Here is a 23,124-nt window from a genome sequence, read left to right as displayed (position 1 = left end):
TCTATATCTAATAAACTTACAGTTAATACAAAAAAAAAAACATGCCGTCCAGTTCATACAAAAAAAAAAAAATGCCGTCCGTTCAATGCTCTCGATGCGAGTTTTTTTCTTTGGCCCATATCTCCATCAATTCTAAACATTTATTCAAAATGTTTATTACATTCCATTCGCCTTCTCCTGCTCTATCTTTTTCATTTAATGCGCCTTCTTTGAACGCTTTGATCTCGGCATTAATGCTGACAATTAGAAATATGCGAATAAGTTTAACGTAGTCTTGAACCGCCTTAGTTTAGTGACGCTTTCGAGCTAATTTTATAATTTCTTTATATATGTAATAAACTTACAGACTATTAGTGTTCCAACTTTTCTAGCTTGCGCCGATCTTGTGCTTGTTCGAATGAAGCTCGAACCGAGTTTTTGTACTCGAGTTTGCGCCACTTTTTTTAGGTTCGAGCGAGCTTCTACTGTCGGTAGTAGTAACTGTACAGTTAAGGTCCTTGAAAGACATTTCATAAAAAAAAAAAAAAAAAAAAAAGATGCTTCAAAGACAGATGGCATTTCCCCTTGATTTTAATATTTTCTTCCCTTTACCATTTATTTTTATTTACGCGTTGATAATTCCAACTAAAATGTTTTGGACTTTTATTTAATTGTACAATCAACAAAGACATTTAGCATAGAAAATGATACAGTGTTGCACACTATAACCAACTAAGCGAAATTTTTACGGTAACTATAGTAACATGACGTAGCAGAATTAATTTAAACTTTCATGTTCACAGATCCAAATGTATTATAATTATAGATGCAGTAATAGTTTGATTTAATTATCCGAATTTGGTGTTTTTTTTTTTTTTTTTTTTTGTATGAACAGTAAGTTTATTTAGCAATTAGTGAATTATACGTAAAACGAAAGGGGAAATTAAAATGGTTATTTTTTAACAACCTTAGTCTTCGTAAACAAATTATGACCTTTTAGAGTAGGGGGTGTTCGAGCCTCCAATTTGGGAAACGTCCCTTTCACGCTCTGTTTAGAGACAGGATGTTGACCTAAAGCAGATCGTTGGGGACTAAGACCTTTATCGGTCCCACCAGTTCTACCAACCAGTTCTGCGTTCGAAGAAGGAAGAGTAGTAGTATCCATTACATGGTCCACCTCTCCAGACACACTAGCAACAATAGTTGCAAACTTGGAAGCCTCGGAATCACGGGAGGCAATCTTGGGCGATGTAGATACATCAGAAATATCATTGTCTGACTCGGACAAAATATTGGCATCAAGACCATCAGTTGAATCCAAGTCAATATCCTGGGATACTTCAGCGAAAACAGGCTGCCTAACAACGGATCGTTTTCCCCTCTTACAAAACTTGGCTGTGTGAACATGACTATGACAGGCAAAACATTTGGTCTTCGCTAATTCCGGGCATTTGGAACGAATATGACCAGCAACATGGCACCAATGACACACAGAAGGAGCATCTTTAAAGGTCGCAGTAGCAAAACAGTCCCATTCGGATAGATACAAGTTGTTTGACAAAGGTACACTAGCGTGATATTCATCATCTTCATCCGTGTAGCCTACAACAGTGTTCAGAATGACGGACATCTGACCCTCAAAGTAACGACCACAGGAATACTCCTTGATTTGTAATACTTGTCCATAATACGTTAGAGATGAAATCAAATCTTCCAGAAAGTTTTCTTGGTCTGGGATATATAAAATCGAGAACTTGACGTTGTAGAGTAATGGGGTCTATAGACGGCGATTTTATAAGTAGTTTAAGTGAGCACCACGCAGTAGGTTGCGATCCGAGTGTGTAATAAAATAGGGCTTTTAACTAAGCGATATAGGGTTCTGATCTTAATAAAAGAGCAGAATGGGAGACAAAATGGAGTAGATGTAACTTATATACTTTCGATATTTTTGGTACTTATTGTACAAGATGATGAAGAGTATGCGATTATTGAGTGTAATTAAAGACAAGACGATGGTATTCTTAAGGACAGAGTCTTTAGATGATATCGAATGTGAAAAATTAACAGAGTAAGTAAACTATTCCTTATGGATTGAATGAATTCAAAAGGATGATCTTATATCCGAAGTTAGATAGATAATAAGTCGATATTCCGTTCAAAAAGAAAGGATGATAACAATATTATATTTGACAGAGTCACTTAAAGATGGTATTCCTTTATGGGGATGATATCTTTAAGAGTTAGGTTAGAAATTAAACTATTCTTTAGGCTGTAAGCTTAAAGATGATCTTAATAAATAGACAATGGGGTCTGAAAGGAGGTATTCTTATGGCTTGACAGCTGTAAGATGATTCCGTGACAAAGAAGTGAGTTTTATATGAATTATTCCGTTTCCAAAGGAAAAGGATGATCTCGTATAAAGTAGTGAAGAAAAATAAAAGAAAAATAAAAGAAAAATAAAAGAAAAATAAAAGAAAAATAAAAGAAAAATAAAAGAAAAATAAAAGAAAAATAAAAGAAAAATAAAAGAAAAATAAAAGAAAATGAAATAAAAGTTTTAAGAAGTTGGGGTTGAGGGTTTTGGTTTTTAGATTTTGTTGGTTGTTTTAGTTGAGCTAAAAAGATTGCTGAAGTTTTTATTAAAGAGAGAAAAAAGGGGGTTATTTATATGGGTTTAGGATTAGAGTTCAGGCTGATATTTGGTACGAAGAAACGGAGTCACGTTAGATCACCGGATCTTACAACGTGTACGAGATTATTGTTGTGAGCTTTCTTTCGCTTAAAGATTTTTTACAAAAGGTATTTGCATCCAAAAGCTTGTTTCGACGATATCTCCGTGAATTCTATCCATCCATCCAATTTTCTTTTTGCATTTGACGCGTCTTTGCAAGCTCCATCTTTGTTAATTATTACGCTTTCACCAATCTCTTCGATCTCGCCTTCAATTGCGACATTTAAGACATTTGTGAAAACATTCTCTCGTATTTGCACATTTAAAATCGAAACTCTTAATTTTCCCTCTGGATCTTTAACAATGTCAAAACAAGATCATGTTTCCTGGTCAACTGTGGCTTCTCGCGGTGCCTTCAAGAAAGTCCTGCGTCCACTTCCTGTTTCTGCCGAGACTGATTCTCAATTCAAGTTGTATTATAAATTGGTTGTTGGTTTAAAGTGGTTTAAGTAGGAGTTTGTAAAGTTTGTAGTGAGCACCAAATCAAGTTATTAGGTTTGATTACGCCTTTTTATGTGTAGTAAATTAAAGTAGACTTTAAGAAAGTAGTAATACTGTTTGAACTTTTACGTCAAGTTGAGTATAATTATAAGAAATCAAATAGTTTTGATTTAGTATGATAGATAAATTATGTCTTCAAAAGTAGAAGAATAATATATAAGAGTAAAGGGATGGTTTACTTAGACTGTTTGAAGTATGTATGTTTCTTTTATCAGATGTCTACTATACAAGGTCTAATAATTTATAGAACGTTTCTTTTGACAGAGGTTTTCTTATAAATTAGAATAAACAAAATAGATGGAGGAACTTAATATCGACTGTTTAAAGTATGTAGGTTTCTTATTACAGAGGTTTACTATACAAGATCGAATATTATACTTAAGGTTTCTTATTACAGAGGTTTTCTAGTATATATGTATTTAAGTTTTTATGAAGTGAAGTTTCTATTACGACTGGTTGAAGTATGTAGGTTTCTTATTACAGAGGTTTACTATACAAGATCGTGCTATATATTGAAGGTTTCTTGTTAAAGATGTTTTCTAATATATAAATAAAAGAGAAGAAAAAAAGAAGAAAATAAAAAAAGGAAAAGAATATAAAAAAATAAAGAGCTATAAACGACTCTGAAGGAAATAAGTATTAAATTGAGATAAGAGAAGTCTGAGGATTTATTTATGAAAAAAGTAAGGGATATTTATGTTGGTAGGAAGGACTTGTGTCACCACATGGTTGGAATAGATAAGGGTTGTTGCTGTAGCACGAGACCGCAGGCTGGATCTTTACAGTTGAAAAGTAACATACTTTTCCATCATCCTGAACTTGATTACCAAATTATGGTACGTCAAGCTGCTTCTATTGTCAAGCAAGCACTGACGCCGGGTTCTGTTTTGTTTTTGTTCCCCGCTTCACTTTTTAAGCATCGGACAGAAGCTTATGAACTCATCGAAGCTCAATGTGGTGCTGTCCAAGGATTTCGTCCTATTAGCAATTATGGTACTCGCTCTGCTGGTGAAATCATGGTTGAAGTTAAATTTGTAATGCCAAGAAGCACTACAAAGGCAATAACTCACGGTGTTAGTCACAAGAACTTGTTGTTTAAAGGCTCTCCTTCTGTTCCTAGTGGCAACAATACACTTGTGCATGTCAAGATGACTCTTTTGCGAATTCCAGACAAGGATACGTTTCTGGCGGATCTCAAAAGATCTCTGCGTTATTACGGTGAAGTGTACCAGATGAAACAGTACACTTGCGGTGGGTATTTTGAAGGTGAGCTGTCGGTTATCCTTGATATCTCGGTTGGCTATACTGATGCTTCTGGGGACACACCGCAGAATTACGGTGAAGGTTAATAACGATTTTGGCCGTATCCGTGACGGATCTGGTCAATTTTTGGCTATTCTGTATCCTGGACGGGGCAAGTTTATAAATTGACCGTATCCGTGACGGATCTGGTCAATTTTTTGTCATTCTGTATCCTGGACGGGGCAAGATTATAAATTGACCGTCTCCGTCACGGATATGGTCAATTTTTGATGATTCCGTCTCCGTCACGGCCACGGCCAATTTTTGACCATACCGTCACCGTCACGGATACGGTCAATTTTTGATAATCCCGTCACCGTAACGGATACGGTCAATCTTTTGACCATTCTGTGTGTTTGACGTTACATAAGTTTCGCACTCTTATTTAAAAGATTTTTTTTACAAACTACTCTTCTTTCCCCAATTCTTTTTTATATGAATATTCTGTAAATAATAAAATGTGGCATACTCTGTTACTATCTAAAGCTTTCCCGATGTAAACTATTGTGTGTGGTATTTTGGCATCTGATAAGGTGAGTCATTGCTATTTTTTTAGTTTCTGCTCGTGTTTATTGAAACTTAAGTAACTTGATCTCTTTGTTTGTGTTGATATATTCTGATAATATTGTTATAGATAAAATGGCAATGAAGTTGGCTATAGAATAAGGTATATAAAATGATACATATGAAATATGTTAATCGCCTATTAATAATTTTGATTATAGGATTATCACTGTTCTATTTATGATACTCCACTACCAAACAATGGGCTACACCGTATTAGAATTTGGTCTTTATTTCTTTTTAATAGCTCTCATAATATATTCTTTTAATAAAATACATCGTAATATCTTTTATTATCAATACAAATTGTCTTCACATAAATAAATATTTTTTTTTAAAAACATAACTATTAAATATAACTGTCCAACAGTACAACGGTGTATTAATTTTTGCAATAGCAATGAGTGTTTAAAGATTCCGGAAAATATAGGATAAAACCCAGAACAATTCCATAATATCCGTCAAATGCACGGTCAATAACGGAAATAAATTGACCCTTTCAGTCACGGACACGGTGAAAATAATAAAATAATGGCAGTATCCGTCACGGATATGGTGAAAATAATAAAATAATGGCAGTATCCGTCACGGATATGGTGAAAATAATAAAATAATGGCAGTATCCGTCACGGATATGGTGAAAATAATGAAATAATGGCAGTATCCGTCACGGATATGGTGAAAATAATAAAATAATGGCAGTATCCGTCACGGATATGGTGAAAAATGGGAACAATTGGCCGTATCCGTCACGGCCACGGTGAAAAATGGGAAAAATTGGCCGTGACCGTCACGGATACGGTGAAAAATTGGAAAAATTGGCCGTATCCGTCACGGATATGGTGAATTTAAAATCCGCGTCCGTCACGGTTACGGTGAAAAATTGGAAAAATTGGCCGTATCCGTCACGGATACGGTGACTCTAAAATTGACCGTATCCGTGACAGGTAACTATTTGCCAAAAATTGGCCGTCTCTGGGATTTTGCGGTGACAAGGTCAAGAATGAGCCACTCACGAATAATTTGTACTTGGAGGAATGGGACTGTTTTGCTTCGGCATCATTTAAAGGTGCACCCACGGTTTGTCACTGGTGTCGTTTGGCTGGACACACAAGGTCTAAATGCCCGGAGTTGGCGAAAACCAAATGCTTCTCGTGTCGTGGTAGTGGACATACCGCCAAGTTTTGCAAAAAGAAGAATCTTGGTGTTACGGAACTGCCTGTTTTGGATAAGATCCCAAGGATCTTCCCTCACCCATCGTTTTGAGCTTCCATGCTCAAGTGCTATCTGACTCGGACACAGATATTTCTGACGTATCTACGTCCCCCAAGTTTGAACCAAGTGGCTCGGCACCTTCTAAGTTTGCAACCACTGTTGCTATTGTATCCATGGAGGTTGACAATCACATGAATACTACCACACCTGCTTCTTCGACGGCTGGTCCGATGGTCGAAGTTACTAGTGGCGCTATAAAAGTTCCTGGTGCCAAGCGCTCGGTTTTAGGTAAGCATTCTGTCCCGAAATCAGGCATTAAAGGTCCGCTTCCCAAATTGGTGGTTCGTACACCTCCAGTTTAAAAGGTCATAATTTGTTCACGAAGACAAAGGTTGTTAAAAAATAATTTTTTTTAATTTTCCCTTTCGATTTCTATAACTTTTTTTTCATTGCTAAATAAACTCACTGTTAATACAAAAAAAAAAAAAAAAAAAAAAAAGAGATTATTGTTGTCAGAAAAATTCGTTCGAAAACCTTTATAAATCTTGTCCTTAACAGAGACACCACTGGTGATAGCCTTCATAGTGCTACCATCATCCAGAAACTTTACCTCTAAGAACATGTTACTGTCAGAAGGAACCCCATAATAACTGATGGGTCTAACACCGTGTAAAAGACCACATTGGGATTCGATGGCGTGGTAAGCCTCGAAACGATGCTTGAATACAGTAGGGGGGGAAGAAAACAAAACAGATCCATCAGTCAACTTTTGCTTTACGATGGACATCGCTTGTTGTGTTAAGATGAGAGCCTCTAGACGTTCATCTTCGTAAATAATGGTAGTTGCACGCTTGTATTCCGAATCAGTCTCATCAGAGACATGTATGGGACGAAGAACCTTCTTGGTGTTCCCAACAGCTGCAATATCTGCCCAGGTAAACTTTGGTGAAATTGACATAGTTTATAGATCGGGAGTTATACGAAAATCTTTTTACAAATGTGTTGAATGTCGATATTGAAGACGAGATCAAAGAGACGCAAGAAAGCGTATTAATTCAAAAAGATGGAGCAGAAGGAGACGAATCGAATGCACAAAAAGTTTGAACGGATAGACAAAGATTTGATAAGGGATGGATGCGAACAAGATTTTGGATGGAAATACCTTTTGTAAAAATTCTTTAAGCGAAAGAAAGCCCTTTTTCCAACTTCTATTTATCAATTCTATTGTCATAATTTGCTGTAATTAACATCGCTTTGACGTGCACTTTGTGTAATAAAAAGGGCGACCGAGTTCGAGCTATCGTATTCGCAACCGAGCCGAGCTTATAAAACTTCGAGCGAGCTCGAACTGCAAAAAAACGCATCCGAGCGAGCTTCGACTGGAACACGATCGAAGATTGCTCGAGAGTTTCGATCTTCATTCCGAACACTAGTATTACTTGAAGGGGATGCTTTGAAGCACATTTGACCAACAATACCCCAATAAATACTGTCATGAACTTACTCACCCTATTTACTGTCTGCGTAACTTAGCCATGATCTCAAAACCCTTGTGAAACGTTGTTCTAAGAATTAATATCAGTATATCTTGTCCGCTACCAAAAATCATATCAGTATATCTTGCCCGTCACCGAACTCCTTGTAAAACGTATCATTAATCTGCCTCTCAATATTACTCCAGCTTCCTGTCTGGCTCAACCTTAGTAAACCTGTGGTATTTGACAAAATATTACATAGAAAAGTAATGAGATAAAAGTATATTTTTATTAGGGACAAAAGTAGACTAAAAGAACTCTGCTGCTATGAAATAATTGATTCTTTTTATATTGCACAACTCTCCAGAATTTTAATGATGAGTCAACCTTTCTGGTTTTGGAATAGATCTATACTTTGTTTCCCGCCTTGGGTCAAATGGACACTAATCGTTAGAATTGTTTCCAGATAACATTGTCCCATATCAGTGGATTGGGAGCATGAGTATTCTAATAAATCTTTAGTATCACGAGACAGTTATTTATCAGATCATGCAACGGTTACTGTAAAAGATGCATACTTGTTTGTCAAGTGTAATTGGCAAAAGAACATAATGGTGGGTCATTTATTTATTATCTTTGTAATGAATAAATTACGATCCCAAATATAAAATGTCTTATCGATATTTGTATATTTGGTTGTAGAAGCTAGGTATCCATTAATTCATACACTATTTCTTTATACTCTTTATCAGCAGTATAATTATATCAATATATAAGTAAATGAACCATTTATATTAATAGCTGTTCTATTCTCTCTCTGGGTAGCTAATCCATTGAGAGAACTATTAATATTAAGTTTCTCTTTCTTATAATTCTTGATTGATCTGAGAAGTTTCTCTTCTCGATCGGTGATATCGTAACTCGGTGGTATAGCATTCTGTATCCAACTGTCATTCGTATATCGTATTTAGGCCAATCATGCAATCTTTTATATAGAAGCATGTAGTCGAAGTAGGAGAAGTTGTATAGCAATATACAAGCGTATGCTGATATGTAACATCAAAGGTTGTTTTAACTTCATAGTTTATTTATTTAAACGATTTGCTTAATTATTCCTAAGTGAATCGTACCCAAATACGACAAAACCTTTTCCCGATCATCTTTTACTTTTATTCCTAATCCAGTTTTCCAGCCCGTGTCAAACCATAAATATTCCCCGAAACATCATTTTATTCAATGTCAACTAAATCCAGCCTGTTACTACTCGTCAAATCTCAATTAGACATCCTTGTCAATAATCTACTCATGTGTCTGTTCTGTAAAGTCCCTTGTTAATCTATAATTTAAACCCATCGTAGTTTTTCCCATGTATAAGAAATATTATAAATAGATGCTAGTTATTTATTAAAAAAACGTTATTCTGGATCTTAGTCCTAACCCCTCCCCCTCTTAATAAATAAACATATTTTATTTTAACCATTCGGCCCCCTCGTATCGCCAAGTAGTTTCTGTGTCTTGTTCCTGTTCCGTCCGTGAGAGATACGGCCTTAGTAGAACTAGCGGCGCTTGAAAACTTCCCTTCCACCAAAAGATTACCAGAAGACGCACCACCATACATGTTAATCGGTTCGAAACCTGCAATTTTACCGCAACCTGCTTCAATTGCAGTATAAGCATCAGCGCAAACCGTAAAAAGGGCAGCCGGAAAAAAAAGAACAGAACCATGAGTCAAGGCTTGACAAACAATAACCGCAGCTTTACGCCCCAAAATTTAAATGTCCAGAGAGTATATAATGTTTGTCTTGTGTCTTTGAATAAAACACAGGACGTACCCTTTTTTTGAGGCACCACGAGCAACAACCACTGTCAAAGACAACCGATCATTTGATTCCATGTCATTCATTTTTGAAATTGGAATCGAGAATTGAAAATTAAGAATTGACCATGTAAGGTTCTTCGGTAGATTTCTTTAAATGTCGAGATTGAGGTCGAAATTAAAGAGATGGACCATAGCGTAATAATTAAAAAAGACAGAATATTCAAAGAAGCGTTGAATGCAAAAAGAATTGTTGCTGGATGGATAGAATCTACTGAGATATCGATGAAACAAGAACAGTGGATGTAAATTTCTTTTGTAAAAATTCTTTAAGCGAAAGAAAGCCCCTGTGAAAGAAAGCTTTTTGCTAAACCCACTAATAAAGTCTTTCCACAAAAAAGGGTTCTGGCTTGATTCAACGACGATCAAAACCCAAAGTTATATGTATATACATCAAGGATACTGGCGATATTGTGGGTATTATTACAGCTTGTTGTATTTTACACAATCTGTGTATTGAGATGAATGACCCTGTTCTGGAATTAGTAGAAGACGACCCGAACGATGTGACGATCAATGAGCCTGCTACTAGACCGGATAGTTCTAGTCAGTCAGTCAACAGCACCGCCTATCGGAATGGTCATACTAGAAGGGACATCATCAACCCCTATATGCCCCTTCAACAATAAACCAGTAATGTTTGTAAAAAAATTATATATTTTTATTGATCAGTATTGTTATTATTATTTTGACCCTGTTGGTTTCGATTTACCATATCCTGAAGGATCGCATCAACAAGTCTTGCCGTTTCCCTGTTACTTTGAGCAAACAGTTCTGCCACTCAATCACTACGTGCAAGTAATACTGCATTGGACTCCCGACTATACTGAAAAAAGGACTGGAAGTGGTTGTCTCTTTCCAAAGCTTGAGTTTGTTGCACCCGGTCCAAGACACGCAACATGCTGTTCTCGGTGCGTTGTTCAGACGCTGATGGTAAAGGCAACATCGAAGCTATTCTCTCCTGGGTAGGTTGAAAGGGCTCCGATGCGCGTGCTGGTGGTGCTGGTAGTGCTGTTGGTGGTGTTGTTGTTGCAGGTGGGGATGTCGCGGCTGTTGACACACGGGGTGTCTCTAATCTGCTTCTTGCAGTGGGAGGTTGATCTTGTTTACCGACAACAAAGACCCTCTCGGAACGTACATTACCTACTGTTGCAGGTTGGGTATCTACAGTACGTAACACATCGTCTGCAGTGTTCGTATGTGCAGTATTCTGGCTAGGACCACCAACAACCTCAGGCTCCAAATTGTCATCATCCTCAGGAGCATCTTCAATTCTTGTTCTGAACTCCTTTGAAATTGAGGAATAAGTGACAGGTGGAAAATATGAAGGTAAGTCTTTAAGAATGCTATATAATTTGTCATAAATGATAGAACGAGCGAATGGTGCTTGTCCAGTAGAATTACGGGTGGCGTAATTTCTTTTAAAATCCTGCAAAAGATTTGACTACTTGCTTTTCAACTGTTCGTCGGTCCGAGGAGCATGTTCAACATCTGCTGCATGAAATTCACTCGCGAGAAGGTCAAAAATTTCATTTTTTTCTGCCCAGCTTCTAGCCGAATCCATAGCATGGAAGTGCTCATTATACCTTTCAATAAGCAACAAGGTCTCTGCTTGTCGCCATCCAGATCCTCTAAGGCGTTGCGAGCCTTCGAAATCATCTTCATTTTGGCTTCCACTTCCACGTCCACATCCACGTCCAACGATTCCATTCTGGCTGCTCTCAGGCTGACCATCAATAGGGTAAGAATCATTATTTTGGTTGTTCATTTTTAAAATAGGTGGAGGCAAAGGTAAAGTATGTTTATTTTGATAAGAATACCAGAAAGAAACAAGATAACATTCGCCTCTGTGCCAGGTACAAATGACAGTTTAACATTTTCCCAAATCGGAGTTGTGTTTTTTGTGACTTTTGATTTTAATTAAAGGATTTATTTTAAAAGTTTAAATAATTTGCTTGAGAACACCTAGTGTGAGATTAAATTACAAAAAAAATACGATTTAGACTGGTGGTTTAAATATAAGAAGCAAAATTATTTAAGAACTGTGTGATACAATGCAATGGGTTTGGATGCCGTCAGGGGTCTGTATATGGTATAAAAGTAGATGTTCTGCGTCTTAAAATTAATATTATATACTTTCAAATGTCAAATAGTAGCAAAAAACAATATTCATGCCATGGATACAAGCAGTATCAAAAATACGAGGGGACGACCAACTGGACAGAAAAATAAGAGTGGTTATAACGCTGGTCGTAAAAAAAAAACAGATTGATAATCAGTCCTCCATGAAAAATCTATTAAAGAACTCTTCTAGTAAAACTGCTAACTTTCAAGCTTCAGCCTCAACTAGCCCATTTGAAGAACAATTCTCAACGAGTCATATCGATCAGGTAAATATTGATAAAATGACAGGTGTCCTCAATAATATTAAAAAAGTTTATTTAGCACTTTTAAGATTGCCCAAACAAACAATAACCAAAGCTCTCTCACTGGAACCGAAAATGAAGAAACTGAAGAAGACACAGATGAGGAGTCATTTGAGGAATTAGATGAGTCACATTTAGCATTTTGGATGACTTTGCGTCTTTACTACCCCCTGACAGTGAAACATTAAAGTGCCATCAAAGAATTCAACAAAGACTTGGGGAAAACAACGAAAATAAAGGCAACATGCCCGAAGAATATATGAGAGGCACTTTTTGGACACAGAAGCAAAACCCTTCATTTATTTTGAAAAAGGGCGCAGATCCGTCTGCGTTTCACCACCCCAGGACCTTCATTTGGTTACCTGACTTACTGAAAGATAACCTGAAATGTCCTACTTGCAGCTTCGGTATTGATTCGAAAGGTTTTGATAAGAATTCTAGAGCAAGACGAATTATTGATATAAAGGAGTATGTAGATTATTTATTGGCACATCTGATATTGTAAGAACATTCGCAGAAAACTAATGCTTTTTTATGATTTTATTTAGTTGCTTTTATTTAATGACAGGACAATATCAATGCAAAAACACTATAAAAGAACATTCATTTAATGGACTCGATTCTGGTATCATTAGCCAGCTTCCTTTCAGAATGCAAGCCGATTTTCCTGCTATTCTCACCCATAAGTCTGCTATATCAAAAGATTTGGCAAAATTGATGCGGCCACTTTTCCAAAGCTCAGTGGGTCCAGTGCGCCTTTCGAATATTTTGAGTGAGATGCATTCAGAACACCATGCTACCTTGGAGCTCCAGTACTACGATGCTGCCTGCGATAAGAAAACACAACCTGATGTACACTAATTTTATAAATTATTCGTGCACTCCAGGAAAAAAATTCGTTCATTTTTACCATAAAATTTCGTTCAGCGCCCCAATAATATTTCGTTTAAACTAAGAAAAAAATTACGCGCATTTAAAAGTGAAAAATTCGTTCGTTTTCTGGAGCTAGTTTACAAAATTACATTTGCAATGGATAACATTATTATTGAAGATGGTCAAGGAGGCGCAATTGATGAGCAGGGAAATGAGATTGTTGAAATGTTAATGGATGTCGACTACGAGACTTTTCCCTTGGAAAACGCTACAGAGTATGATCAATATGTCGATGTCAAGCCAACCGAGAAAGAGAAAAAAGAGGTTAAGAAAGAAGAGTTTGTGGAAGCTGAGGCTGGCAGCACCGACCCTGAAATGCCTATTCGAAAGACTTATAGACGTTATAAAGACGAGGATAAAGAAAAGTTTTTTTATTATTACACGCAGACAGATATGTCCACCCGAGCAATTGCTCAGAAATTGAATATACCTCTTTGAACAGCGCAAACATGGGTAAAACAAAATGAAAAAGATCCCCAAGACACGATCATGCGAAGACCCGGCAGTGGAAGACCAGTTGGTAGACCCGCATTGCTAAATGAAAACCACGAGGCTTTTTTGGTCAACCTTGTAGACGAAAATGCTGGGTTGGTTTTGGATGAGATGATGGAAAGTTTGACAAATAAAATCAGTGACCTCAGCATTTTCAAAACGGCACTATATAATTTTGTAACCGAGAAATGCCGCATATCTTTGAAAAGATCCCACTTTCACTCTGTCGAAAGAAATAGTCCTGAGAAAATTGAGCAGAGACGTCAATGGGTTATTAGATGGATGAGTACTGATATGGACTACAATAGTAATTGCGTGTTTGTCGATGAAGCTGCGTTTCATATTAATATGAAACGTAGCGTAGCATGGTCTAAGAAGGGAGAACGTGCGGTTGTTGTTGTGCCTAAAACAAGAGCAAAAACAACAACTATTTTGGGGGCCATCTCACCTTACGGTGTTGTCAACGTCAGTATCCGACGTCCAAGAGTTGCAGCCTCTTCAAAAAAAAGAAAAGCCGAAGGAGGAAAGCCTGTCAGTATCAAAGGCGGGATCGTTACAGGTCATTATTTTAACTTCATTGCCAACACACTAGACGTAATGGATCGACACGAGGAGTTTAAGAACCACTACCTTGTCATGGATAATGCGCCTATCCACACCAACAAAGATATACAAACATATATCGAAAAACGTGGGTATGGCTGTATCTATCTCCCTCCTTACTCCCCTGAACTGAATCCAATCGAACAGTTTTGATCAGTTTGTAAGAGTAAACTTAAGCGGGTAAAGCTGTTGGATGAAGAGACCTTGACAATGAGAATAAGAGATGCATGTAACAATGTACTTATCAGTGACCTCCAAGGCTTTTGTAGATATTCTACAAAAAAATTTGATGATTGTCTTGATGGTAAACCCATTTAATAAAATATATTTTCATTCGTTCATTTCGTTCGTAGACTCTGCACGAATTATTTATTAATTTTTGAGCGATAATTTAATTCGTCGCTGAACGAAATTTTTTCTTGAAGATGAACGAATTTTTTTCCGTGAGTGCGCGAATATTTTGTGAAATTGGTGTAAATTCTTTGTTAAAGAAGGCTGCTGGTGTAAATGATGGACCTCTCAAATTTTCTACATTCTCGGACAAAAAAAGGTACAATGACTTTGTACCTTCTCCTTCATACTTAAGTTATGTTTACTTGTCCATGTTTGACCAGATTAGGCCCCAGTTGGACGGGCATATGATGTCTTTGGACGGCGCGATTCTCAAAGGTGACAATTTTTTTAAGGTAACCGGCCATATGGAAAAAATCAATGGCGAACCCACTTTTTCAGCATTGTACACATGCTTGAGCGAATACGAGGAGATAAAAATGCAGTTTATGGCTCCTTCAAAGGCTCTGACACATCTTTCGTCGCCCTTCGAAGCATTGTCCAAATCTTACCAGTTAAATGGCGATAAATTACCTTCATTGTTTTACACGGACAACATAAATAGGGATTGTAATTTTTTAGAAGGTGTATTGCCAAGCTTACTAGATAATGTTAGCAGATCCACTTCAACCCAGACAAGTTCAATTTTTAACTCAGAGCAGATTATGGAATTAGAAGATTTGAAGATTTGAAGATGCCTGAAATGATGAATACGCTGGTGTATTCCGCCGTTGAAGACATTAATGACGTCTGCCAGAATATAATCAACAGAATCAACACGTCGACTCCCATCTATGTTGGTTTTGATTGCGAATGAGTAGCAAGAAACCACGCCACATTCAATACCAGACCAAGAAGAACAGAGGCTGCATTGAATGAGGTGTCACTTGTACAGATTTGCTATGAAAATCAAGTGTATTTGTTTCGAACATGTGATTTCTCTAAAGCAGACTTTCCCAGAAGTCTTAAACAACTATTGGAGTGTGACCAGATCAAAAAAGTTCGAAAAAATCTAGGTGGTGACTTCCTACGCTGAAGAAGAGGATATGATGTAGATTCCAAGGGTCTTATAGATATTGGAGCATTATGCAAAGAAAAAGGTGTCACCAAAAAAAGATCCGATTTTTGGCCACTATTTGTGCTCTTGTTCTGAACAAACAGTTGCCCAAAGTACAAAGCATTAGATGTGGAAATTGGAATGCAACAGAGCTTACTCAAGAGCGAATCAAATATGCTGCTTTAGATGCTTATGCTGGTTTAGTCATTTTCAACAAACTGGTAAATTACCCAATTGTTAATGAAAATGGTAATCACTTGACGGTTGAAAACACGTTGGTTGCATTGTATACAACATCCTGTAAGATTTATCCTTGTGCCTTTGGTTATCTGAAAGAAGTGCGGTCAGATTTAAATTTGCTACATCCATTAACAAAGGAGTATATCAAAAAAAAAATCAAGCATAATGAATGAAATAGAAACAGCTGTTGAAATAATTGATGTAGAAATACCTGGCACTACATTGTCCAATTATACAAGCCTTTTGTCTCCATCAAATAATTCTGTATCTCTACAAGGTTTTGGCAATACACCGTTCTCTATATTTGTTGATTATAACTTGTTGAAAGCATCCTCTGAAGCTCAACTTTCCGTTGCCACGAAAAGTCCAAGTAACGGCATTCCCATTGGTGATATCGCCCAATTATCGAATAACGTTCATACGCAACCCACAGTCGAATCTGTAACTCTTTCTCGGGTTTTAAAAGATGCGTTTTACCTTATGGATATGTTACCATTGTCGCAAAAGCACGGGATTTATAGAGGCTTTTACCGAAGATTTCGAGAGGCTCTATTTGTGTATGATCCAATCGATAAACAAAACGTTGAAATTTACATGCGATCTATCGGCACAGATTTTGAATCGTATATGTCAAGTAACTCAAGTTTTATTTTGAAACGGGTTAAACAAAAAATTCCACCACCAGCTGAACTGTTTCCTGCTGTAAAGCTATTGTTTGAGTTGTACGGACCACGTCCTTGTGCTAAAACAGGATTACCTTTATTTGAGCAAGAATGCAAAAGGATTGCTAGGAACATTCTTAAATCAATTGAATTAGCGCATGTTTCTGATATCGAAAATGGTCCACCCTTGTACAGAGAAATAGGAAAAGACAAGTATGGCCTAATGAAGTATGCATGTTCTAGAGGTACTAGTTCTGTCGAGGGATACCACCAAACCATAATAGGAACATTTTCGTCAATCAACGCTGGTCCTCGTCTTGCTGATTCAGTTCTAGCTGATTTTAGATTGTATCATAATATTGAGGTACTTTATTTGGCATTTGATAAGCACTTATTTTAAATAGTAACGTATGTAACATATACGTTGCGGCCAGAAACAAGGAAGGTATAGTTTATAAAAGCCACTATAGTCCTTGGGTCACTCAATGTACAAATATGATGATGCTCTACTTTGGTCATAATCCTGTAAAGAATTATACTATTCACCATATAAAGCTCCCGGTCGACTTTATGGGGCAATCAGTGGAATCCTTTGGTATAACAGCACTGGATATGTCTTTTTTGACCATGTATTCTATGAAGCCAAGCTTAAAAAGCCAGGTTTCTGAACACCTTTCAACGGAAATGATTAAGCAAAAATTGTTGCAGTTAAGCTTTTTACCTATTGTCAACTTTCGAAGCCAAGGTTACTCAGCTCAAAATTTTGTCTATCGTTATCTAGCAAACAGACAACACACCCTCTTTGCAGTAGTACCGATTCATACAAAAGAAGAAGTAGTATTATATAATAAGCTGATTTCAACTAGAAACGAAGAATTACTTTTAAATAGACATAGTTAAACTCCTGATTTCCATGGTTTCGCTATATTATGGTCCTCGTTTGCTGACGGTAGCAATATATACTATAAAACACCAGAACATATAAAGCTCTATCATAACAAACGGATAGAAGCAAGTGTGTCTAGTAATACGACCTTACAGAACGAGAATATCCGCAACACCGTCAAGAATGCATTGATTCAATTCAGCAGAATAATGAACCCTGTCACAGCTTTAAAAGTTCCTACTCCTATAAATCATTATTCCAGTCAATAAAAAAGTATTCTCTAAACAACTGTTCTTCTTTGACACACAACACCATGAGCGGCATTTACTTCCCTCGCCAAGACCCATTTTAACTTTGTCACCGATTATATCGAGTCGTGTAAATTTACAGACAATCCACGCCGCTTCACCTCGTATTCTCCTTCCGTCTGATTCTCGGCCTAATTCTCCAGTTGATGTAAATCAAATAGAAACAAGCCCTCAACTAAAAAAGATAAAAATATCACCTAGAACTTGTTTCGTCTGTAAGGATACATGTTCATGTAGTGGCAGATCAAAGACACAACTATGCATGAACAAATGCGGGTTGTGTCGTGATAACAATTGTCCTGGACGGTACAAAGTCACACCTTGTAAATTCATTGACAATCCTTAAACCAAACCAACTTTAAAACCCCTACTAGTAAGTGAATCCTTGTTTTTTCTTTTTAAAAAACAACCAAACCCATTACAGAGAACGTTTTTTTAACTTTTTATAATAAAAGCATCACTAAAATCTCTTTTTTCAAAAAAAAATTGGTTGCCAGAAGGCACCCAAAAATAAAAGAATTAGATCATTTTTTTAAAACGGTCCCCACCTATGGGTATGAGGCCGAAATTGGCCTCCATACCATCACTCCCACTGATTTTTTTTTGAGTTTTAAATTTTTTTAAGAAATAAATTCTCCTTCCTAGTTTAGAAGATGGGGGGTCGAGATTTGGGGGTTCATTGAAAATTGGGGGTTCTCAATCTGGGGGGTTTGGGGGTAAAAATCGTACAAATGTTTTTGATTGAAATACGATTTTTATGGGTTCAGATTATTTTATGACATAGCTACTATATCAGCCCCTTTTATCGCCTCAACACGTAAACGTATACCCTTGGGATACTTCAATCGATGAAGCATCGCTAAAGTAGAGTTGTATAGCCTTCGACGCAGAAGAGATTACCTAGAGATAGTGTTAGTTACTGAAAAAATTATGTACTGAATAAGATGATTAACTATACCTTTTTCAATAAAAAAAATAGCGATAGACCTCTAAGAGACTTTAATGGAAGCAAACTGGTTAATATGTAGTTGTATTGCGTTGTTTATCATTTACTTACATTGTTGGTACATAATATACTACTATTTAATCCTATAATCAAGGTTTTATTTGTTAATAAAGCGTTAAATATCGTTGGCTTTAATTGATAATTACCATTTAAACCTGCCAGTTACAAAAGATGCAAAGCTAATTTGTCTTAAGGGCTTAACAGTTAGAAACCAACTTTTAAGTGATGTGATATATCTTACCTTACAAGAAAAAAAAAAAATAACGGAAATAAAGAGAAAAAAAATAACTGAAAGAAAGAGAAAACATTTATCTAAGCTAAGCTAAGATTTTCGCTGAAATAACAAGACTAAATTAGCGCGAATGACAGAAGCTTGCATAATTTATAGCGTAGATAATTGAGATATTTTTATTTTATATTATACGTTCTTCTTTCCCATTACACTTACTTATTATACATCTCACTATGGAAAAGTATACAAGCACATCTAACTGCAGAACAAGTAATACTCTTAAACATGTTACTTGTCCATTTTGTACCCTTACAAAAAAAACCTTCGAATTGGAGAAATATAAAAATCACGTTCAACGTGAGCACCCTGAAAAAGTTGGATCGACTGAATTCAACAGAGTATACAACTGGCGAAAAAGGTATTGTTTTTGACGCTGAGAATGTCTATTTGTTAGTTACTGATTTTTTTTCTCATATGAAGAACAAAACATAGATCTAACCGGAATAATAGTATGGAACCTGTGAACCACAGGTTTACTGAATATACTCAGCCTGCATTAGAAGTATCAAACCCAAACGTGGCTACCGGTAGCGACTCTGATGATGGCACAACTATGGCCGAAGATGCCGAAGTTCACGATACCGAAGATTTTTAGTAAGTAGGAATATATTTGATATATATAAACGAAAAATATACTCACAAATTTTAAACAGTTCTGATAATGAAGTTTACAGTTCTTGTGAAGAGGATTTTGACGGCGAAGCTGATATCAACCAAGGGTTCCTTCTCAATACAATTGTTCCTGTTGCCCAAAGTTTTGAAAACATTTCTGCTGGAGCTGGTGTCACTAACGTGGAAGACGACATTGATCGACTTCATTATGCGTCCAGTGTAATGGATGAGATGGACAGTATCCCGGCTATGTCAAATCCTTTTGGTTCTCCCTTGCAAGGACTTATCCACGGATTTTTTTACGGCGATGAGGACTTCAAGTCTGAAAGAATGGTCAAGCAGATTCACTATCTTCTGGAAGTGACTTTGAAGTTACAGGAAGCTTCAAAAGTACCACTGGTTTTACCTGCTCCTGACAGAATTTTCAACTTTCTTACGATGGTAAAATCCAAAATCCCTGGTTTCGCTCCTGTCGAACGCAAGGCTCGCAACAAGAAAGGGGAGGAGCATTCGTTCTTTATGAATGAACCCTCCGTGTACCTGGAACACCTAGTAGCTACTCCTGGTATGACTAAAAAGATGGCTACACTTCCTGATTATACTTCAAATCGATGCTTTCACTTAAACGACGGCACAAAATGGAGGAATCACCCAAACTTCCAAACACCAATGGTGACCGCGCATGGTAAACACATTCGGGTCGGTGATCTAGTCGAGAATAACATTGGCAACTGTTATCTTTTAAGTAAGTTTGTCACAGTTGCAAAGCCAATTTCACCTGGAATTCATGTTGTTTGTGAGGCTTTCGAGGTCTTACATGGTGGTTTGTCAAGGGGCAACCATATGCCGTTTTTGGATTCAAACACGAACTTTGGAATTGTTCCCGAGAAGCATTATTTAGCAGTAGACCATATTGATAATGTTATTTTGAAGCTACCAAATTTCAAAGGAGATGGATGTACCGTAGAATACAATACTAACGGCGAAATCTGTCTCGTGGCATTTGGTCTTAATGGTGATATTTATAATCTTTGGAACGGTCTTCATTTCAGCACAAAGTTTAAGAGAGTTCGACCTAGCAGTCCCAATGTCCAACAACTAATGAAAGTCATTATCTCGCCCATTATCCTCTGGTCTGATGACACTTCTGGTAACAAATCCAAGCAGTACAGTGTATTTGATAGCTACCTGATGTACTTGGCTGCAATGCCCATGGAAGAGAGAAATCACTGTGAGAATACCATGTTCATTTGTACTTCTGACAAGAACTTGAAAGCTGTTGATATGGTAAGCTCTCTAATTGATGATCGCGCAAAGCTGGAAGATGGAATTGAGGTGTATTCTTACGATCATGGTGAATATATTCTTTTGGTCGCGCCTCTACTCTTGTTGACGGCTGATAACCCAAGACATTCAGAATTGGCTATGCACAAAGGTACTAAAGCTAGACATCCATGCCGTGCGTGCTTACGTCGAAGCAAAAGAAAGTATCTGATTTACTTCAATCTGATGAAGGTTCGACGTGGCACATATCTCCCACGACTATCCCAAGAGACGGTTAGAGGATCCTCACGAAGTTGTTCCGTGCAAAGTAAATGATCCACAACGCTTCAAAATGTTGGATCAAACATACAGTTTTTCCGTCAATGGTAGTGAGGCATTTCTTCGTCTTAATGCTTTTGATCTCACCAGGGATTGGCCTGTAGAAGTCCTCCATACGCTTCCATTTGGTTGCGTTAAATACCTTGTCGATTATCTTACCAAAACGGTCCTCTTTCCATCCGAGATAGTCACTCTTGATGCGGCTTTGCAATCCTCAAGAAATCGTGATGATTACCCAAGAACCTTTAGAAGTAGTCTTCGTCACAGTGGTTCCTTTGTTGGTAGAGATTACAAGCAGGTGGTACAAGTTCTTCCTACGGTTCTTAACAGGGTGTTCACTGACGAAAATCGATTTGTTTTATTTAAAAGATGCTTCACATCCTTGGCAAAGTTATGTTCATTGATCTACATTCGTGGTGTGGAATCTAAGTTTGACAAATACATACTTTGGTTCGAAAATTCATTGAAGGATTTCACATACCATTTGTACGGTCTGGATAATTCCATTTGTCAAACCACAAAATCGAAGCCCCCGTTAGTCTCGTTACGTCCTAAGGTGCAGATGCTGTATAATTTGCTTGAGGATATCATACGATTTGGTTGTCGTTTACAATACGAAACAGAAAGCTCTGAACAATTCAATAAGCTTATTCGTGAGCATCTGTTTTTGACTAACAGACAATATACTTCTAGAGATGTTGCGAAGCGTTTCGGAAAGCAGTTCATCCGTCGACAGATATTTAATGGGTTTTCTTTTAAACACACAAAAGAATGGAAAGAGAATGGCGTCAAGTACGTAAAAGTGGTTCGTGGTTAAACAGGTATTGCCATGAAAGCTATGCAATCGGAAAATTCGCAGTTTAAGAAGCATTTTATTGGTGCAAGAAAGAATATATCTGACAGCTATTACGTTTCCAAGACGGTTATTGTTGCTGGTTTGACAGGCTTATTTCAAACGGAAACTGGCTTATCATTAGGTCGGGTTGAGGAGGATGACAATAAAGTCCTACACTTACATAAATACTTGTTTGTCAAGGAAGGAGATCTGGGTGAGGGTCGCTGGCTGTCGACTATTCGAGTAGATCGCCTCGGCAATGTATTGATTCACCCGAGCAACATCGTCCCTGTTGGTAAAGATTGGAAATGCAAAGATGTAATGGACTTTGGTTTTATTTTTGACCAGCAAAGAGACATTCGGTTGATCAACATCTCAAAGTTTGGCACGTACTGGTCTTTGATAGTAAATTTGCAATAATAAAAATCATCTTGAAAAATTTACATGTAGAAACAAAACTACATGTAAAAAAAAACAAAAAAAAATCCCAATTTGATCTTTGATTGGCTGGCCTAAGAGGAACCCCCCAAAAAAGCTGTGGTGTATTTAAGAAATCGGTCTAAAGTTTTTTTTCTTCCGGTGGATAATTATTCCGCTAATTGTATTAAGTAAATAAAATGGGGATGTATTCTCCTGCCTAAAAGAGATAAAAATTTGGTGCGAGTGATACCTGGAAACCGTTCCGAATAGATTTTTTTCCGAAGCGCCCTGGCGCTCGGGAAAAAATAGCAAAAAAGAAAGGATTTAGACCAAAAATTGAAGAAATTTATTATAAAGTATGTGATTATTTAATGGTGTGAACATTGTTGAAATTAATAGAAGCTTAAAAAAAAACAACCAAAAAAATATTTTGAATAAAATTTAAGATGAAGTACAATTTAGTACATTGAATCTCCCTTTGCAGCTATTGCTTCCACAGCGAACACAGGAGCGAGGTTTTCTTTTTTTAAGTGGCCTTTCCACCGTCATAAGCGTATCTCCTCGACGCACCGCAATTGGTCTTTGGTAAAGACAATGCATTGTAGTTCCATGCCTGGGTTGAGACACCCTATCTTCAGTTTGCGAAAACAGTCTTGCTGGAGGTGCAATAATCGGAAATACGGTTTGGAAATTGTTGGGATTATCAATAATTGGCAAAGCTTCACTGTTCATTTTTAAAGTATCGCTATAAATTTGCATGTATTTCTTGACGTTATG

At 37.0% G+C, this 23,124-nt stretch overlaps 7 protein-coding genes across 7 annotated transcripts; 5 read left to right on the top strand and 2 right to left on the bottom strand.

The window, feature by feature from the left end:
- Nucleotides 1-931: 931 nt before the first annotated feature.
- On the bottom strand, nucleotides 932-1,609 carry EV154DRAFT_569544 (uncharacterized protein; the record flags this gene model as incomplete). Its single annotated transcript, XM_051606145.1, has 1 exon — nucleotides 932-1,609. The coding sequence occupies one exon, from the start codon at nucleotides 1,607-1,609 to the stop codon at nucleotides 932-934; it is 678 nt and encodes a 225-aa protein (XP_051452178.1).
- A 337-nt stretch (nucleotides 1,610-1,946) lies between these two features.
- Nucleotides 1,947-3,163, top strand: EV154DRAFT_486742 (uncharacterized protein; the record flags this gene model as incomplete). Its single annotated transcript, XM_051598887.1, has 3 exons — nucleotides 1,947-2,047; nucleotides 2,658-2,681; nucleotides 2,779-3,163. 3 exons carry the CDS (start codon nucleotides 1,947-1,949, stop codon nucleotides 3,161-3,163), a joined length of 510 nt encoding a protein of 169 aa, XP_051452177.1.
- A 773-nt stretch (nucleotides 3,164-3,936) lies between these two features.
- On the top strand, nucleotides 3,937-4,560 carry EV154DRAFT_430085 (uncharacterized protein; the record flags this gene model as incomplete). Its single annotated transcript, XM_051596516.1, has 1 exon — nucleotides 3,937-4,560. One exon carries the CDS (start codon nucleotides 3,937-3,939, stop codon nucleotides 4,558-4,560), a length of 624 nt encoding a protein of 207 aa, XP_051452176.1.
- Nucleotides 4,561-5,352: 792 nt separating this feature from the next.
- Nucleotides 5,353-6,654, top strand: EV154DRAFT_606845 (uncharacterized protein; the record flags this gene model as incomplete). Its single annotated transcript, XM_051607570.1, has 4 exons — nucleotides 5,353-5,668; nucleotides 5,833-5,952; nucleotides 6,147-6,258; nucleotides 6,311-6,654. Exons 2-4 carry the CDS (start codon nucleotides 5,845-5,847, stop codon nucleotides 6,652-6,654), a joined length of 564 nt encoding a protein of 187 aa, XP_051452175.1. The 5' UTR covers nucleotides 5,353-5,668; nucleotides 5,833-5,844.
- Nucleotides 6,655-6,724: 70 nt separating this feature from the next.
- On the bottom strand, nucleotides 6,725-7,250 carry EV154DRAFT_486739 (uncharacterized protein; the record flags this gene model as incomplete). Its single annotated transcript, XM_051598886.1, has 2 exons — nucleotides 6,725-6,744; nucleotides 6,827-7,250. The coding sequence occupies 2 exons, from the start codon at nucleotides 7,248-7,250 to the stop codon at nucleotides 6,725-6,727; spliced, it is 444 nt and encodes a 147-aa protein (XP_051452174.1).
- Nucleotides 7,251-11,814: 4,564 nt separating this feature from the next.
- Nucleotides 11,815-12,257, top strand: EV154DRAFT_486738 (uncharacterized protein; the record flags this gene model as incomplete). Its single annotated transcript, XM_051598885.1, has 2 exons — nucleotides 11,815-12,033; nucleotides 12,099-12,257. 2 exons carry the CDS (start codon nucleotides 11,815-11,817, stop codon nucleotides 12,255-12,257), a joined length of 378 nt encoding a protein of 125 aa, XP_051452173.1.
- Nucleotides 12,258-19,051: 6,794 nt separating this feature from the next.
- EV154DRAFT_486737 (uncharacterized protein) lies at nucleotides 19,052-22,347 on the top strand (the record flags this gene model as incomplete). The annotated part of the gene is made up of 5 exons (XM_051598884.1): nucleotides 19,052-19,236; nucleotides 19,299-19,472; nucleotides 19,532-20,977; nucleotides 21,006-21,888; nucleotides 22,129-22,347. 5 exons carry the CDS (start codon nucleotides 19,052-19,054, stop codon nucleotides 22,345-22,347), a joined length of 2,907 nt encoding a protein of 968 aa, XP_051452172.1.
- Nucleotides 22,348-23,124: the final 777 nt, after the last annotated feature.

The sequence above is a fragment of the Mucor mucedo genome (genome assembly GCF_025094135.1).
Source record: "Mucor mucedo strain NRRL 3635 chromosome Unknown EV154scaffold_155, whole genome shotgun sequence".
Taxonomy (NCBI): Eukaryota; Fungi; Mucoromycota; class Mucoromycetes; order Mucorales; family Mucoraceae; genus Mucor; species Mucor mucedo.
The sequence above is the reverse complement of the archived record's forward strand: the minus strand, read 5'-3'. Positions and strand labels throughout refer to the sequence as shown.